This window comes from Solanum verrucosum, unplaced genomic scaffold (assembly GCF_900185275.1).
Source record: "Solanum verrucosum unplaced genomic scaffold, falcon-dt-bn FXZP01000067.1, whole genome shotgun sequence".
In the NCBI taxonomy this organism is placed as follows: Eukaryota; Viridiplantae; Streptophyta; class Magnoliopsida; order Solanales; family Solanaceae; genus Solanum; species Solanum verrucosum.
This window is the reverse complement of record NW_026020175.1, coordinates 1,087,093-1,107,621: the sequence shown is the minus strand read 5'-3', so window position 1 is coordinate 1,107,621 and position 20,529 is coordinate 1,087,093. Positions and strand designations below refer to the sequence as shown.

The following is a 20,529-nucleotide window of genomic DNA, read 5'->3' as shown; positions in this document are numbered from 1 at the left end:
TAAATTTGACTCATTAAGATGTTTGTGGTTAGCAAGTTGATTGATTTTGACCACCCACCTATATATATTTCTAGTTTAAAATGTTGACCATGATAAGTTTCCCAACTAATTATGAGTTTATTATATTTTTACTTATAAATTTATATTTGTTATATTATAATTTTAATAATTTTAACACATAAATTTATATTTGGCAATTAAAATATATAAACCCAATTTCTTAAAGCTCCACCTGCCACCGGATCCGGCTCCACTCCATTACTTCTTTCCTCCATTTTGTCAAGTGCACATTTAGATCAGAGACATGTGTTTTATTTAAAGTTTAAAGGTCAAGATTATATTATATTAACAAATATCATAACCATAGTTGAGTTAACAATTTTAGAAAGCTACTCTCCAAATTTAGTAAGAATTACAATATATCCATACAAAATTTAATATTTATTAATATCATTAGTTCATCTTAAATTTTTATATTTAAATATGAAAATATAAAAATTCTTCTCACCATATTAGTTAAAAGCTTTTGAAAATCAGTTTTTGCTATTTACGTATTTAATTTCCTCTCAAGATATATAAATTACGAAGAAGAATTATAATTCCTCATACACATTTGCAGTTTCTTCTTTACCTTCTCTTTTCTATTTTTTTTCTTTTAATTTGTTGGGTAGATGCTAGTAAGAATTGGGTTTTACCAATGGGTGGGTAACAATATATGACCAACGTTACGGTACTTTACAATATATTCCATACAAAATTTGATATTTATTAATATCATTAATAAATATCAAATTTTGTATGGAATATATTGTAATTTTTACTAAATTTAGAGAGTAGTTTTCTAAAATTAGTTGACTTAACTATGGTTATGATATTTGTTAATATAATATAATCTTAACCTTTAAATTTTAAATAAGACACATGTCTTTCATCTAGACGTGCACTTGACGAAATTGAGGAAAGGGATAATGGAGGGGAGCCGGATCCCCTGCCACCCAACCTCCTTTCCATGAAATAGGCACCCCTTCTTTATCCACTCGAGCTCTATTTCTGATACCTTTTTAATTAATATTTTATACACAATTTACAACTATATGTATCTATTCATAATTGTGTCCTAGATACAATGTATTCAATTGGATTCACATCTATTTAGTATATACATAGATAAATCTCGTTCGTCTCCCTCCATCTCGCTCACCACTCTCACATCTCGCTTGCGTATTTGGTATTCCAAACACATGTCATGAATCACATCAGATACATGTATATAATGTATATTTAAAGTGATTCACACTGACTTGAAATCTGGTATGAAATTATTAAATAGTAAAATAAAATGCAATTTTTTAAAATTAATTAATATGGTAAGAATACTTGTATAATTAGACATGTTTAATTAAGAGGTTGTCAATCTTGCATCAATGTATATATAGGTGTGAGATAAGATTATATATAAGGATGTGGTTCTTGTCATGACTTCTTTTAACTTCCAAGTATTTGGTTGTTGTTGAGAATATATGTGTGTGTGGCAGCTCAAAACTGTGACCATTTAAATATTTCTGTAACCATATGCTATTCTTTAGGATGGATATATATGGGTGTAAATGAATGACAACTTTCTTGAGGAAGGGGACAAGGAAGTTTGCTTTTAGAACCTGCTAAGGGGCAGATTCTTATTTTTCCTTTTTGAGTTTTTGCAACTTGGGAACTCAACACGTTTGATTTACGAATTAGGTTATTTTAAATTTATAATTTAAAAATATATTTTTTGATTAATTATTTTACTTAGAAAGTGAGATAAATAACAACAAATTTGATGAGTTAATTGAGATTAAATTTATATTTTATCGAGTAAATTTTTTGAATAGTCAGTCATGTTTAAAAAATTATCTAATAATATTGTTTTATTTAAAAGTATTTATAAAAGAAATATGACTGAGTTTTCGAAAAATTGATTAAATTTATGATTTAAGAGAAATCGAATCTCCAAAAGAATAGAGTCCCCACTTAATTTTTAGTAAAAAATCAAGAAAAAATATAAGATTTTTCAAAAGACTTAAACAGATAAAATAAATTGAAAAAAAAAAAGAAAAAAAAAGAAGGGTTCGAAGTTCAATGTACATTCCGAGAAGGTGTTAGGCCCTCGGAATGCCCGCTAACCTGCGGTTGACCGGCGATTTGACTAAGAATGATTTTTGACTAATTTTAAAATTTTAACTAAGTAAAAGAACTCATTTATTTTAACTTATTTATTTCTTACTAGTTGTTATTATTTTTTATCATTATTATTATATTATCATTATTTTTTATTATTTGAAATATCTTAAGGGGAATTTTTCTAAAGGGGATAAATTTGTGACAAGACTAATATTAAAATAAGAACTAAGTAATAAAATATATATACCTTAAAAAATGAAATGACCATTCTAGGGAATTTAATTAAAATAAACCATAAGATAATCAAAGTGTTAGTCAAATATAACAAAACAAATAAGAGCAAGGAAATGAATATTAAATTTGAGCCTTTGGCCCAAATTCTCCAAATCTTGGACCTGCTGAAATTTCCTTGGGCTTTTGGCCCCATTTGCCTTCAAGAAATCTGTGTATACATTTTATGTATACCACTGTATACGGGCCATATTTTGGGCCTGTATTCTGCCTTTTTTCTTAAATATCAGTTGTTGACCTGTACGCCTGTATTTTTTGCATATTCCAGCCTGCAACTTTGGTTTTCCACCTGTATATCACTGCGTTTTTGACCGTATATCACTGTATACAACAAATGTATCAACTCATTTTCCAAATTTTCAGAACATGAAAACTCGTTTCCAGCCCCTATTCATACTCTGAAAACCTGTATTCATTCATTTTTATTTTTTCAGCCCCTGCATTTCGGCTTTTGATCCTGTACTTCTCAATCTATTGGGGCTTGGATTAAAATGTGACTCGAGAAGGTACAGTTGGGCCTCCATGGCCCATTGGAATGAAAAGAAGGGCAGTAAAGTTCCACTCCCTCAAAATCACATGAAACAAAGAAAGGAAAAGGGATTAACATTCATTTTTAAAGAAAAACTTGGAGGTAAAATTTAACCACTATAAGAGTCAAACACACTGATGGCATAATGGTGACACAACTTGACAATTAATTACCATTTTATTATATTCTTTTCAAAACGGGACCATGCTACTAAAATAGAAATCAATTGATTGAAACTCTAGAAAATTAAACTTAGCAAATTCCCACGACTTAGACCACCTTCGACATCCAACAGTAACAAACATACATAAATAAAAATAGGAGTCATTCAAAGGGAAGAAAACAAGGACAAAACCTTATACGAAATCTGTGACCAACAATCAACATTAAGTAATAATGAACCCCCAAAAGATGAGGAAAGGAGCATGTTATATTGTGGACAAATAATATATTTTTATGCGATAATCAAGCCGACTCTATAGAAGAAACTTAATGATGCTAGTTCATTATGCTAAAGGATGGAAATTTTAAGGACAACAACCAGCTAACTCATTTTAGAAGAAAACTATTATTGTATTCAAACAACTAAACATGGCAAACATCTTCATTCAACTTAACATGCTTATAAACACATATAGGTAAAACAAATAGAATATTCATAGAGGATGACATTATCGATTAATAACACCAAATAAAAGAGTGAGCTAAATAAACCGGTTATGTTCATTATTTATTCAAGATGAAGACAAAACTATGTTAAACCGAACACGAATCCTAACTTAGAACTAACCCCATACTACCAACAACGAATACGACGACCTGTAAACAAACCCATAAAGGAAGGCCGAACATTAATCGGCAAGCATGATGGTCATGAATGCAGGGAGAACAATTACATCAATATAACCTCAAACAAGCATTAAAACTATTGTTGAAAACAGAGAATGAACAAACAACAAAGGACTATTTAACTAACTTCATCACTAATTCGTAGCCGAACAATGAGTCAGAAACAATCCCAAGTGCAAACATATGAATAACTTTGTGTAGCCAAAAATCAAGCAACAATACGCTTGCAAGATAAAAATAAAATTAAAAAAAAATACACAATAAAAATGCTTGAGTCAAAATGAGTATTACCTTCCGAAGTGCAGCGAACGAAGACGAAAACGAGCAGGTGGGCAACGATTCTTCCGCCACATAGATCCAAAACTCGAATCAGCCGACCGAAAGCTTTGAGCTGGCTTTGGAAAGAAAACTTCTCGCTTCTTCGAAATATAAAAAAAGAACCATCTAAAAATTTTTAGTATAAAATTCGTTCAAAGAAATTTCAACCCTTTTCTTGAGTCCTAATTTTCCAACTCGAAAATTCTCTGTTTTCTTAAAAAAAAATCCCCTCTCCCCTTAATGAACAGGAAAAGATCTCCTATATAGGGGGAAATTAGGGTTGATATTAGGGGAGAAACAGATAGAAATTGGGGCCAACTCGAAATTCAAACTCCAAAAGATTCTTCACCATTTAAGGAAGACAACCTTTTCTCCGAAAAATCACCCCATTCCGGAAGAGGAAAGGGGTAGGACACGTGCTTGCTTGCTGCTGCTGTGATATTAAATGTGGATAGGGACGTTGCGGAAAAGACGACAACAAATTACAGAGCACCGATTCACGCGTCCAAGACGTGAATTTGCCGTGTATTCTGACGGAAAAGGTGTAATTTGGAGCTATTGTTGTCGTTTCGAGCTGCTAGAATTGACGACGTGAAATCGTGTTTCTGGGTCGGGTTGTGATTTTCTGGTTTTCACGCTTGAAGAAGAAGAACGAGCTACTGTTGGGGTCGAGTATTTTTTGTGGAATTGGGTCGGTTTTTGTTGTTTTAAGTATGTATTATTACTAGATGAGTGTCGCCCGTGCTAAGCACGGGCCCAACATTTTAGGCCAAGTAATACTAATATTTTGCACCAGCAATGGTGTTGTCATTCGGTCAAGACTTGACTTTTAGTTCCTTGTTTGTTTGATATAATAAATGTCTAAAATCACAGAGAACATAAAAGCATAGGCATTCTTTTTAACATAAGGCAACAATCTTCAACATTACATGTGCCCAACTCTTCCCATAAAATTTATTGCAACCATAGCTTCATGAGCATACTTCATAGGTAAGAATCAGTAACCCCATCACCACCATTTGTATACATCCAAGTGAGAATTAACTTTGAAATTCACACAAAATAAAAGGATCACAAACAATGTGCTTGTCCACATTTTGACCCTAGAAAAATGAATACATTTATCACTTGTGTCTATCATCCATCATCCAAACCTGAAACAACAAACCTATTAGCCTGAATAACTTCATCAGTAGTACTTCAAAAGTGTTATTCCAAAAACAAATAAAAGACAAATTTTAATTGCCAAACTACTCCTGGCTACAAGCAGGCATGTTGAAACTTGAGAAGTTATTCAAAATTTTATATGATTTTTAAAAATATTTTAAGTTATTAGTCTGATCTACGATACGCCATAACCATCCACCCCGTCCCGAGCCTGTCACGACCCAAATTGAGTCATGAGTGGCACCCACACTTAACCTCCTAAGTGAGCGGACCAAGGAATCTAAACCCCAACACATACCAATAATTCAACTACGAATAACAACAATAACGCGGAAGCTCCAAAACTTATTAAGGTAACCAATCAAATAAACCTCTAAAGTCTATTACATATTATCCCCAAAATCTGAAAGTCATCACATCAAGGACATCTGTTCTTAACATATCAAGTCTAAAAAGTTTTAGAGACCCCAAAATAAGTAAATACGATGGTCTATGTCTGAAATTCAAGGACATCACACCATAACTGAGAGAATCCAGCACGAGCTAGAAGGAATAGCTCACCCTGAAATCTGATGTGCTGGAGACTGGCTAGAGTTGAGGGCGAGTCAAAGTCGATGGTACACTTGCTGCACTCCACAAAAGAAGAACAAAGAAAAATACAAGTAGGGATCAGTACGGGGCAACATGTACTGAGTAGGTATCATCGGCCAACCCAAAATAGAAACTAATATACAATGAATAATAGTATAAAGTCAACTATAGCATTCAACAGGTGATAAGAAACAACAACATGAACAAGTGACAGTTAAAGCAAGCACGTAATCAATCACAATATCAAGTACACACACGAGGACTCATGCCTCCACATCACGCTCATTTGGGAAATGCGTTAATTGAGATTGAGTACATTAAGTTAATTCAATATCTTTTTCCTTTAATGTTACCGTGTCGGAACGTGACACTCCGATCCAATTATACCGTGTCGGAACGTGACACTCCGATCCAAAAATACCGTATCGGAACGTGACACTCCGATCCAAAAATACTGTGTCGGAACGTGACACTCCGATCCAAAAATACCGTGTCGGAACGTGACACTCCGATCCAATAATATTATTAATTTATCATTTATTATCACTACTTTTTAGTTCATTAATAATATTACATCAACCCCTCTTTATTCAAGGCATAACTTCAATAGAGAGGTTTTCAGATTATAAATCTCACGGTCTCAGGATTTTAGACCAATCACAAACCACACAACCAAGCCACATAATCACACAGTCAAGTACATAGAGAACTTCACAATATCATTCAATGCATATCAATCGCTATTAAGAGTTTATCTATCAAATAGAACAAACCATAACCTACCTCCACCGAAGAACTGACGTCAGGCAAGCTACTTCTCCAATGCCTTTCCTTTCCTCAATGCCTCCGAACCTTTCCAATCTATCAAGTATATATGCATAATTTGTAAGTTAACAAGCCTATAAACACTCATATTATTCTATGTCCCTCCTATATCCAAAAACTCACCTAATTCTATAATCAACTTCCCAAAGTTCAAACCTAAGGGTAAGTCTTAATTCCTCCCATTAGCATAACTTTAATGTAATTCATATAATATACTACACCTTATATTTAATTACCTCCATCTCAATAAATCAAATTATAGTTTATAATATGGTAAAACTGAAGCCACTGGTCACGATACCAGTGGCAGCAAACACACGAAAGCCATTTCAAAATTATCAAAACATGACAGTGACCATTCAAGTTTATAAAGTTTTCGCCTGCAATCCACTCGCTAAACTCAATAGATAATAATTTGTCATCTATGGTTTTAGTACTTAACAATAATTTAATTAAATAATGAACAGGGAGACAAGTTTGTCTCCACCGAAGTTTTCACCCAATTATTCAACCCAAAGCAACAGTAATCGCTACCCATAATTTCCCTTACAGTTTAATGAAAATACAAATCCATATTATTACTCTTGCACTACATAATTTCCTTACACCACCACTCAGAAATTAATCACAATTCAACCACCTATCGCCATTAATCACCAGAAGTCAACCTAATACTACCACTGAGAACTCGTTCTCTTCAAATTCTAGTCTAATAACGATAATCTAATAATAATCATAAAACTTTTGTTCATGTTCACCAAATACATATTGGATATTTGATTTACCTGAAGTACTCGTCGACCTCTCTGCAATTTGTATCGCTGTAGTTGAAGTTTTGTTGAGTTTCTAACTCACGATGGAAATCCCTAATTATTATTAAGCCTAATTATGGGGTGGTAGAAGTGGTCCACTATTTGTTTTAATGCTATCTTCTATAACCACCAACTAACCTAATTATAAAAATTACCCCACTAATATCATAATTGTAGTTACGAATAGTCCAAAACACTCATTTAAAATATATTGGAAGAGTATTTTATACAATAAAAGCTCTAGTACTCAAAATGATCAAATGGGTCGTTACAGAGCCTCGTTTGCTAAGCGGGCTCATAGTCCAAGCCTCTTGGTCCGAGGAAGGGGAACCCCATTGTGCTTAATTACTGTGATTTATAATTTTTTAAGCGATTTTGAAGTAATATATATTATTTCGTTCTCCCAATTTATGCGGCATAGATATAATTTCAAAGATTAATCATTTTTATGTCTTTTAAATATTTTAAATTGTTAATTATTGTAATTTGTAGTACCTTTTACGTAATTTTTAAATAATTATTTTTACTTCTCATGTCCCAATTTATGTGGTATTGATATAATTTCAAAAGTTAGCCAATTTTGCTTATGTCTTTTAAATTTCGAAGTTATTATTATTGTGATTTATATACATTTTACGTCATTGTCAAATAATATATGTCATTTCCTCTAACCCATTTTATGTGTCACACATAGAATTTTGGAAATCAAATGATTTTTTTATATTAATTTTAAATATTTTAACTTATTAATTATTGTGATTTAAAGTATTATTACTGTAATTTTCAAATATATAACAGGCTAAAAAAGAAATGTAAGACAAAATTAAAAGGAAAAAAATGCAGAATTAATGGTCAATTAATGTGATGCAAATGAAATTTGAAGAGGCAGCTAATTGTTGTATATATTATTTTTTAAAAATTAAGTTGTTAATTATTGTGACTTATAGTACTATTGTACTTTTAATATTATTTTTATAAATAGCATATGTTTCTTCTTTTATCTTAATTTATGTGGCACAATAGAATTTAGAGAGTTAATCATTTTTTTATATGATTTTTCAATATTTGAATTCAATAATTACAATAATTATAGTACTTTTTATATAAACTTTAAATAATAAATGTTATTTCTTCTATCCTAATTTATGTGACATTAATAGAATTTTGAGTGTCGATAATTTTTTAATACTATTTTTAGACATTAGTAATGAACAAGCAGTAGATTTTTCAGAAGTCAATATTTTGTTACACGGGGCCCAATATATGTTAATTTGTGTGTCTTAATTTATGTTATATCATGTAACTTGAGAAGTTATCAAAATTTTTATATGATTTTAAAAATATTTTAAGTTGTTAATTATTGTAATTTATACTTATTTTATTACTCTCTTTATTTCAATTTATGTGGCATATATAGGATTTCAAAAATTAACTTTTTTATGTTTTTTAAACATATTAAATTGTTAATTTTTGTAATTTATAGTATCTTCTCAACATAATTTTCAAATAATATATGTTACTTCTCATGTCTCAATTTATGTGGCATTGATAGATTTTTTGGAGGCAAGTGATTTTTTTATATGTATTTTTTTAAAATTGTTAATTATTGTGATTTATAGTACTTTTTACGTCAATTTCGAATAATATATGTTTGTCATCTAACTCATTTTTTTTGTAGCACCAATAGAGTGTCAAGAGTCAATCAAATTTTCTTTTACATAACTTTTAAATATTTATATTGTTAATTATTATTTCTAGTAATATTTATACACTTTTTTAAATTTATAATCAACAGAAAGAATAATATTAGAGAAATAAATTTAATACAATGAAAATACAAAATAGTAAATAATACAATTTTTTTAATTTATAATTAACAAAAAGAATAATATTAGAGAAATAAATTTAATACAAAGAAAATACTAAATAGTAAAGAAAAATATTACTATTACCACTTTACTACGTATATGTAGTAAAATAATTTATATATATATAAATAAAATAGAATGATACAATTTAACTTTAAAATATTTATTTAATTCTTAATAAAATTATTTATAGCTAGAAAATGTGAGAGACCAAAATAAGGAAGAACTTGTCAAATAAAAATTTTAATGGACCCCACTTTATTGGATGACTCTATTTAAAAAGTTGCATAAAGAGCGCGTGTAGTAAACATCTAAGTAAGGACCACACTTTGTAAAAACCAGATAAAAAAAAGAGTAAAAAAGCACATGACGCGTAGTAATTAAGTACCAGCTGGGGTCCATAAGTCAGAGTAGTAGTACATTTTGAGAAAGGACAAATAAATAAATACATATATATGTGTTGGATTTTTTGTCCAATAGAACCAATAAAATAATCATGATAACAGCTGGTACAAGTCAATTACAGCGATTATTTTTGGTAATACCTAATTTACCCCTTGGTCGGCAAGCAACAATGCCCTTGCATAATAACATAATTACTAATTTGCCCTTAGTCGTCCTGGTCGTCTTCACTTTTCTATATAATAGAAATATTGTTGGGAATGGGTTATTGAATTGAAGGGATTTGGGTTGGGTTTCTAAAGTGGGCTGGGAGTTCACTGGAATTGGTATGAAAATTGCTGAATTGTTGATGGGCTGCTGGAAAGGGATTAAATTTGGCCCAAAAAGGGGTTTTTTTTAAGTGGGTTTAAAGGTTAGGTAAGGAAAGAGTTGGATTGGAGTTGAGAATTTGGCCCATTTGATTACAATTATAGCCTATTGAATTTAGGAATGTATCCAAATTGAGCTTAATTGGTTATTCGGCTAAAAATTAAATAAATAAAACGAATTAATATAAATTAATTAATGAGCTTCTTAATCTTAGCGCAATGAAATAATTAACTTAATTATAAACTAATAACTCATAATAAGTATTAACTAACTAAACCAATTAACCAACTAATTATGTAAAAAAATAAAATCTGTTTGAGACAATTCTCTAATATTTATAAAATACACTAATTATATGCATAATTATATAAAAGACATATTATTATTTAAAATTATAACAAGTGCAAAACTATTTGAAATAACTTGCAAACTATTCTTTTATATTTATTTTTTTCTGAAATTAATTACTTTAAATCGTTTGAAAATTAAGAAGCTCAAAAATTAATTATTATCGGGGAAGGTCGAAATTGGGTGTCAACAAATATCACTTTTATTTCTTTTAGAATTATAATATAATTCAACTATTTTTATTTTTCTCAAAATATAGACACAGTAAAAGTATCTTTCTCTTTACTAGTGGGATGCCATGTCACATATTTTTTTGTATAAGATATTAGTGCTTTAGAGTTCAAAAAAAAATTTGTTAAAAAAAAGAAGAAATAATGTGACATGTTATTTCCTTATCAAAGAGAAAGAATGTTTTTATTGTGTCAAATATATTTTGAGGAAAATAAAAATAGTTGAGTGGTATTGTAGTCCTAAAATAAATAAAAGTGATATTACTATGCAATTTCCCAAAGTGACTATTCAAATTCAAGTAATTTAAGTATCTTTCGAATTAAGTAATACGACTTGCATTCTAATCACATATCAATTCATGCTAAATCATCATGTGTGATCCTGTTCCAGATTTAAATAAGCATAAACTAACATAAAGAATGATTTTTTTCATAATCAAATCAAATGTTAATCCAACAAACAACCTAACATCAAGCTAAACGATCTCGGAATATCGAAAATGACATTGTCCACGACCTAAAGTCAAATTTTAATATTATCTGTATTATGTAGTTTACCCGTATAATTCAGTTGAGAGTATTACTTAGTACCGAGCAGATATAGGGATGTAGGCTCACCTGTCAATAAGGACTGAGACCTTTAGTAGCAATTCCTAAGTCTTAGAACTACGTGCCAACGTAGGTTTTAAGGGTCACCCATCAGACCAAGACTAACACCTTAGTCCTTTTTGGACATCAACTTATTAGTGGATCCACGTTAGACAGTGTCCATAACCCTACAAAGTACATAACACCCTTCAAGCTTGGGTACAAGTTGGACTTCATTTAGCTCAGAATGAATATGTCGGTTAATAGTATCTCCCACAATTCAGTCTCAAATATTTGATGACCTTATATTTCAGTTTACTCAGTACAATGTTGATTAGTTACATGCTTATTACTTGATCATTGCATCCGCTCATTTATTTAAGTTTATATTCAGTTTAGCATCTTAGATTTATCATATTGAGCTGAGAAAAGACATAAAGTTACCACTGAAGTTGTCCCGAATTTTCAAAAAGACACTTAAACTTTGCGAAGGTCCTATTACCCCATTATTCTTATTTATAATGAATTTATTGTCCCATTATGAGCCTAGGTGGCAGGAGAGTGTGGTTCAATCTCCATTTGGGGCGTGAGTCAAGCCAAAAAATAAATAAATATTTATTTTAATATTTATTTAATTAGAAATATTATTTTCTTTTAGTTACTTCTATTTTTTTAATTTTAACTTTCTTAATTCATTCTTTTCCATTAACTTCTTCACCCAAATTCAACAACCCATTAACCTTTTCTTTATCTTCTTCAACTTAGAAGATCCATTTACTTAATCCATTTTTATCACTTTTTTTCTTATCTCTTGCTTTTCTTTGTTTCTTTAACTTCGTTTATCCTCTTTTTTTATAAAAATAAAATAAATTTGAACTCCATTATTCGATTGATTAGAGAGTACTATAAAACTCCATTTTTATTTTTATCTTTGGTTTGAATATAAAACTTCATTACCTTGCTTTAGTGATGATTTAATGGCGAAAATAGTGCTATAACAGGGAAGCATCATGGAGTACGTCGAAGGCGGCAATGGCTGCTACTTTAGAGGAATAAAGGTTGAAGAAGAAAGAAGATTCAAATTGAAAAAGAAAAATGGAGATTTTTTGGTTGCTACTTTAGGTTCATTTTCAATTGAAAATGAAAGAGGATTTAAAATTTTCACGCTTCCTCTCTTCATTTGGGGCGTGTAGAGGAATGAAGGTTGAAGAAGAAAAATTGAAAATGAAAATTAAACTAAAAATTTAAAAAAATTAATACGTGGCAAACAACAATTGGTGTGTGATTGCACTTCTTTTCTTGCAATTGAGGTTGGGTGAAAAGTGAGATATTTATAACACTCTTAAATTGTTTAATGGGGTAATAGGACACCCACAAAGTTAAAGTGTCTTTTTGAAAATTCGAGACAACTTCAGTAGTGACTTTATGTCTTTTCTCTATTGAGCTTGTTAGATTATTGTGTCTATCTCAAATACTCAGTACATTCAAAGTACTGAGCCCACACTCTTTTGCAGTGTTTGAAAGGGGGGGGGGGGGGCGTGAGGCGAGACGTTTTATACACTATGTGGCCAGACGTGAGCCCCGAGACACGAGGGGGGGGGGAGGGCGGAGGGGGGGGGCATAAGTCTTATGGATCTATGGGGTGTAGGCTCATGTATATTCAATTTTATAATTTTATTACTAAGAAAATAAGCAAAGGTAAAACTTTCAATTATTTTACAAATAAATTTTAAAAAAATAACCTATAATATATATAAAAAAAATAATATGATTTTTATTTGAGAAAGCTATTTATAACCAATAATGAAGAAAAAAAAGTATTACAATTACTATTTGAGAAATATCATTACACTAATAATAAAAAATATGATTTAAGGCAAAAAGGTACAAAAAAAATAAAAAAAATAACGCCCAGGGCGTATGTTTTTACGCCCAGGACTTGAGTTTTTAAGCTTGGAGCTTACGCCCAAATTCTAGGACTTACACTTATGGATCTACATCTTCAATTTGCGCCTCAGAGCGTTTTTGGTACGTCCCGCTCCGAGACTCGCTCCAAAAACGTTTTTGAAAATATTCCTCTTTTGCGCTATATTGTTTTATAATATAGGTTTAGACTCTCAGTATCCAACTCATGGTTAGTACAATTCCGTATCATCTCAACAACAAAGCTTGGTGAGTCCTCATCTTTCGATGACAAGAGCTATTGTTATTTCTTTATTTTGATCTTTCAGTTTCAGATAATTAGAGTTAGTTGGGGGCTTGTCCTAGCAACTCATCTTAGTAGAGGCTATCAGACAATCAGACAGTAGTTTCATCTTTATGGTTTGTTCAACAAATTCTATTTTGACTGTTTACTTATTTTTGGATTTATCTCGGTTTAACTTCCACATCAGTTATCTTCAGTTATTGTTTATATGAATCCTAGTGTCATGCCAGACCATGGATTGGATTGGGGTCACTTGTGGTTCTAAGCATTGTGTTACGACTAGAGTTAGTCTCGGGTCGTCAACTATAGTTAGAGCAATGTATGGTAAATATAGATTATAATTGATGGAGATTAATAAGAGTATCTTCTTGTTAACTATTTTTGCACATACATCAATTTATTACAACTAATACATGACTTGAGCTTTTATCTTATCATTAAGAAAATTTTGGGGTCTTGTGCACAATGTGTAATTGGCGAAGTTGTAAAATCAAACACTAATGGCCTTTATTTGCAGCTTATTGGCAAATGAGGTTATGTAGGAACTTCATTATAAGAAAATATTTTAGTCAATACCTCTGATATGCTTTCATTTGGCTGGAGTATTAAGTTTGACAACATTCTTAACATGAGAATGCTAATACTTTTATGATCTATCTATATATACATTTGTCCTGCTTTAGTCTTCTAAAGTTGAGCCACACAATGAGGTATATCTTTCTATAAAGAATCATCTTTAGTGGTTCATACAAGAAAATACAATGAAGCATATCTTGATCCATTTGTAGTAGTGACAAGCAAGGGAGAGACAATGAGTGAATACCTTAACCATCGTTTTAGAAGTAGCACTTTACTAGCCTGAAGACTCAAAGCGAGGTCGAAATTAATCCCTTCTTTTAACACTGATTAAGTAACGACTCAACAAGCAAGGGCACATTGCACGGTAGTAGTCAGTTCAAGCTAAGAAAGTCAAACTAAGACAGGAAACTTCCCATTTTTTTCACTTCTAAGTAAGACCTTGTCCTCTTCCCTTTGGACATCAAGATAATTGATGAAGGTAATGCTTTGAACATTTTTTGCCCAGCTATATAGCTAGGTGTACTCTGCCATGTTGAGACTCACTATCAAAAGTTAGATACCGGTTTTCATAAGAGGGTTGATCACTCCGTCAGGCATCATGCAATAGAGCAATGTTCATCTAACTAAACTGAGATTTTCTGTTTTAGAACATTTATTGTAGTAGCTGTGAGGATTTGTCCCTCATGAGTTACTGTATAACTCGAGCACCTCCGACAGTGTGTAGTACACAAAGATATTGGCATCTGAGTGCTGGTGTTGAGTAAAGTTGGAGTCTTTATCACACTTATTTGATTTATGGGTCATGAGCATGCATTTCATCTGAATGTTGTACCTGTTCAGACTTTATTTGTTGTATTTTAACTTATGAGTTTGCAATTTGTATGCTTTTGAGTTTGCCTAACGAGTTGGGATTATGTGCCATCGCAACTTGGGCAAATTGGATCATGATAGACTCCCTCCAGATTGGCGCTACGCAACTTGAATATGATTAAGCACCTAGGAATGATAAAGAGATATCGCAGGATCATATGTTTTGACAGGGTTCAGGCAGTGAAACTGATAATTAGACTGATGCATTGCAAATTGAAGGTTGATTTTTCATATGGTTGTTCAACTAGTAGTCATTATCTCAAAAGATCACTTTCTTCAACAAGAAAGGTGGCTTTCTGAGATAATAACTAATGGAAGATAGTTCATCATATATGGATGGCTATTGCGTGCAGAGAATGCTTATTATGGATTTGGTTCTTACAAGTAATATACCCAATTGTCTAACTAGGATCAAAAGGCGCAAATTCATTGAAATTTTGTGTGATTCTACAAAACGAGCTCAATCTTTGTTACAGTTCACGGAAGTTACTCTATTCTAAATCCTAGTTCACGCCCATATAAGGGTAACATATTCCCTTGAAGAGGTATGTTAAATATCTCATAAACTCCTAGAATATTCACAAAGAGATCAAGACATCAAATACTGACTTTCTCAAAGTCTGCCCTATGATCAAATATATCTCAAAGAGGTCCAAATTATCCTTATATTCGAGAACTACGCTACTAACCATCCTTGAATCACATAGTTAATTCAGAGAGAAGAATCAAGAGAGGAACAAAATTATACTCTCAAATACTCATCAATCAATAAAATCTCTATTTCATCATCATCATTTTATTTGTAATTGAAGTTTATTTTCCATCACTTTAAAATTTGTTGTTAACACTTACTGGTTCAACTACAAGGGGATTTCATTTACTTATGAGATAGCCGGAAACATTCCTTGTAATGTAGTTCGATAAACAAATTGCAAGAGGATATATAGACAATTCTGTTTGATTCAACAAGACTGTATGATTGCCAGCTTTATTGAGCAGTTCTAAATGTCCAGCACCTGAAATGAATCAGCCACCACTTTAAGTTTGTTACGGAATTTTCTCCATCGCCTTTCATTTGCTCCCACAATTAGTGTGTAGTGTCTCCCTGTACAAAATGTCTTAATACAAATGCAGAAAAATGTGATGTAAAGCTATAGTAGACGAACCAGATCACTTACCATTTGCAATTGCTATGGTAGCAAATGCTGCCCGCGAAAAATTTGGAGATGTCAACACATATTCAAAGGTGAAATAGTTTTTCCCATCCGTAGTTCTCTACATTATTTTGAAAAAAAATATCGTGACTAGCTAATTGAAAAAGAGCTACGTCTATGAACAATCAAGAGCATGAGAAAGGATCATACCTCCTTCATTTCCATTATATTTGCCACCTGATTCGGTGCAGAGTAAACGTGTTTTACCAGATCGGGTACAACCTTTAGGAAAGTAGAAAATAAGTTGGTATGACGAAGAAAATTCATGTCTTTTTTATATTTTTCTCCTCCTCGATTGCTAAATAAACGTCTACATAGATGAATAGTACCACGATTTACCTCTTCCATTGGCCCCAAATCATGGATATCTGATTTATCAGTTGGTATAAAACTAAGTCGCACATTTTGCAGTTGTAGATATCTATCTTTAAATGCAGAATCATGACCTCTGAAATCAAATTCCTGTTCTAACAAACAAGTGTACGCACGTATGTTCGTACATACTTCAAAGTTAAATACGAGTACTAGTTTCAAAAAACTCAATTCTTAAAAAAAGCGGCATACCCTCCAATCTGATGGATAATAATATGAATAGCCATCTCGTTTGTCAACAAAGATTTCATAGTTCTCCGGTACTCCTGCAAACACGTCATTTGATAATGAAGTAACAAGATTAGAGAATAAAACTTATAGTAACAGAGTACCTTGAGCTAAAAGGGGAGTAGCGGGTAATAAACTCAACGAAAGAGCCCCTGCTCCCAATAGAAATGGCCTTCTCATCAAACATCCTGAAACAGAGATACTAGTAGAATTTACAACGAAGAAAGTGGCGTAAATGCAAACATGACTTCATAATTGATCGATATGAAATTTTCTTACTCTGTTGATTAGGGGACGTGTTTTCTGATGCCGAACATGTGGTAATGTTGTGTAAGCCATGCCTATTCAAATTGTTGGCTGCTGCTGATGGAAGCCCAAGACTCAATGAGAGTGAAGTAGCTGCCATTTTTGTGGACAAAAATCACTATATTTTTGCTGAACATGTTTATTTTTTCTCCTAATACAATCACTTTTCTTTTGTATCATTTTTTCTTGCTCAATAGGATAAGATGCAAATTAAATGAGAGGATGACCTTTCCTGCCAAGGTTCAAATGGGCTTTTATGTCTCTTTCAAAAATCAAATGGGCTGTGCAGCCTGTGCTTCATATGTGGGGCTAAAATTTGGCCATATTTTGTAGCTTGAATAGAGGGGTGCCCACAATGATAATTTTTTCTAGTTGTTCTTGCAAAATTTCCACAAGTTTACCATGTCATAAAATATCTATATGAGAGAAAAGCACAAACTTATCCTCAATGAATGAGGCGGACCTAATGTACTGGTATCAAGTTTATCTGAACTCAGTACTTTCAACGCGAAACATAAATTTATGTGTAAAAATTCATTAAAATTGCAATAAATAGTAGATATGAACCTATAACTTAAAAATATAATGGGTTGATCAATGCTAAAAACCTTTATAATTGACCTCGAAGAATTTAAATTCTAGATCCGCCTCTGTAGTAAGATTAAGATAATGATACCTTAATAGCTCGACCATATGAAATATGATATCCATGTAATGTGGAAAAACCAAGCACAGGTTCCTTTGCATCCCCAAACATATGCAGTTATAGTTAGTGGAAGTGATGAAACTTTCAATCACTGTAGCACAAGCTTATTTGAAAGGAAACCCAATTGGCGTTGCATCAACACGATCAATTTACATCCTAGCGTGGAGGTATTCATCAACTGTGTAAATGCAATGCCAAATATAATTGAAGAATGACCAAAGGGTACCAAGGGTGGAGTATACCATGTTAATGTGCCTTGGATGATCCACATCTCAGGACTCAGGGTCAAGCGCCGATGAGCATATTGAACTGGAATGAACCACACAAATAGAGGTGATCTATGAATAGTCATTCCAGGCAGGATCCTGATGCATATATATAGATACAAATGGTCCAATGGGAGCTAGACTCTGCCAAAACTCTCTCAATATTTCTACCTATAAGCAGATGGAGGAGAGGTATTTAGTAGCTATATGCTAAATTTTAATAAATAATTTCCACAAATACCTGATTAATTCTTGTGTCCTATCCTCTGAGTAAAACATGTATAGATATATATAGAGTAGCTGAAAAACATAAAAACATGTACTCTATGATTTTGACACACGGGGAAATAAACACATCCAAAAAGTGCATTTGGTTCAGTCTACGTAACACTTAAAATCCACTAATACTAAGTTCCTAAATGAGAATTGCGCAAAGTTCATCCAATAGGTTGGACACAGTTACCCATTATAGGAGATGAGATCTGAATATGACGTCATACCACTCGTACAAATCAAACTCCACAAAAGCATATTCTAGTCAGAACTATCCTAGCTCCCAGTCCCATGTAAGCAGACTCCATTAGGTGCGTGGCATCTTTAGTAATTTGCAGTATCCCCTTAATTAGCCAGCTTAGGCATTTAGAGTCTGCCAAAAACAAATAGCAGCTATGAATCATGCATAAGAAGAGAGGAGGCAAATAATTTACCTTAAATGAGTTGTTTATATAGTAAAGAATCAAGCAGGTATAAAGATTATCGAGATAATATCTCAGTGGTCACTCAACTATGGACTGTTTTCCGAGAAAGTCACTTAATTTTGATTTTTAACTTAAAAATCACTCAACTATGGACCGTTTTCACAAAAAGTTACTCAACTTTAATTTTTAATTCAAAAAGAGCTCACAGTTGAGTGATATTTGAATTAAAAATCAAAGTTGAGTGACTTTCTGTTAAAAGAACTCATAGTTGAGTGATATTATCTCGCCAGCTTCACTTCCCCAATGGAAAGACAGAAGCCTGAATTATGAAATCTACAAAAAAAGAAGTTCAACAAACAAGAAAGATCGAGCCCTCCTCTATTGGGAAATGAATAAATTTGCAATTAGGATCACCCTTTTGAAGCATATAAGATTGCAATAGTCATCTGTAACAAACAGAGAAAGAAAGGTTCTTCTTCATAACATAAAAAGGCTTAGCTAGATATACAAATAAAGTTACAAAAGACATGATAAACAAGTGTAAACACCATTCTGTTTTAGCATAAGGAAAGCAAATCAGTTACTTTGGAGAAAAAAGCTCCTTCATGTTTGCAACTTCAGTTGCGAAGAACATGGACATAAGAAACTGTTTTCACTGGTGTTTCTACACTTCTTCTGATTGAAATTTGTCAAGTTTTAATAGAAGTCTTCAGTCTGAAAATTATGTGACATTTGTGATCTGTTATCATGCTTTCATTGTGCTTAATCTATCAGGGGAAGCATAAGAAAATTGAAATTTGGGAGACATAAGGGAACAATTTACAAATAATTGAGTAAGTGTCCTAAAGTGCATAGGGATGGGTAGTCACTATGTTGACCAAATAATTCCTACTCATCACTTAGCTGACATTACAACCCATAAAGTCCTTTTGATCCTATATTTTTATTGCTTTTGTTAATATAGTTTTACACTAAGTATATCGTCTGATATGCATGTGTGAGAGTAAGTAATATTGTTGAGTTTATATGCCCTGAAAATTGTGATATCGTATGAATGTATGAAGGGACATCTCTCTTGAAAAGTGAGGGCACATAGATGGTGAAATATTCAATCCTCTGCGTGATGATATAATTGTATTTTCCCTATTTATTATGTTGAGAGCAGGTTATAGAGTATACACCGTCTTGATGAATTGTCTTGTTTTGAATTGCTAAACATACTTTGTATTGAGAATCGCCGCCTTGTTTAAAGTATCTTGGTGATCTAGGTAGGAGTTAACCTCGTTGATTTGTGTAGTGAGGTGGGTGTTATGTTTTGAGTGTCTAGATAGTTGTTCGAGGACAAACAAAGGTTAAAAAGTGTGGGGGTGATGATGTTGGGCGTATTAACACTCATTTTGGTTGTACTTTTCCATGTTTATACTTTGTTTAAAGGATAATCTAGTTTAATACTCTTGAGTTATGATCATTTCGATACTTTAGAGATTATGTAGTGTGTGTGTGTGTACGTTATAGGTGAAATACCCAAGAATTTGACCAATTATGAACCAAAAAGAAAGAAACCTTGCAAAGCCAAGCTCCAGTAGTCGCCGAGCAAATCTAAAGCTAAGGGTGGAGGTCAGATTTCACCCCCTTATGAAGTGTTACACCCTGCATAAGGCAAACCAAGGCAATCAAAAGTGGTTTACAGTACGAAGGCCAAAACAAAGGCCACTGCCTCGCGTCGCGAGGTGTCAG

At 32.3% G+C, this 20,529-nt stretch overlaps 2 protein-coding genes across 2 annotated transcripts in view; both read right to left on the bottom strand.

Annotated features, from left to right (window-relative positions):
• LOC125828933 (disease resistance protein RGA2-like) overlaps nt 1-20,529 on the bottom strand; it is a 149,808-nt gene that overhangs the window by 110,778 nt on the left and 18,501 nt on the right. The gene's annotated exons all lie outside the window — the stretch shown is intronic.
• LOC125828937 (photosynthetic NDH subunit of lumenal location 1, chloroplastic) lies at nt 15,858-17,310 on the bottom strand. Its single transcript, XM_049508245.1, has 7 exons — nt 17,096-17,310; nt 16,921-17,004; nt 16,781-16,854; nt 16,556-16,678; nt 16,367-16,438; nt 16,181-16,277; nt 15,858-16,107 (listed from the first exon to the last, which is right to left on the bottom strand). The coding sequence occupies exons 1-7, from the start codon at nt 17,220-17,222 to the stop codon at nt 16,004-16,006; spliced, it is 681 nt and encodes a 226-aa protein (XP_049364202.1). The 5' UTR covers nt 17,223-17,310; the 3' UTR covers nt 15,858-16,003.

What these genes read in the sequence shown, in the direction of transcription:
- LOC125828937 (XM_049508245.1), bottom strand. Translation starts at nt 17,222, where the DNA reads ATGGCAGCTACTTCACTCTCATTGAGTCTTGGGCTTCCATCAGCAGCA. An exon ending in CACGTCCCCTAATCAACAGA is followed by an intron (nt 17,005 to 17,095) that starts GTAAGAAAATTT and finishes TCTCTGTTTCAG; the next exon opens with GATGTTTGATGAGAAGGCCA. An exon ending in TACCATAGCAATTGCAAATG is followed by an intron (nt 16,108 to 16,180) that starts GTAAGTGATCTG and finishes CATTTTGTACAG; the next exon opens with GGAGACACTACACACTAATT.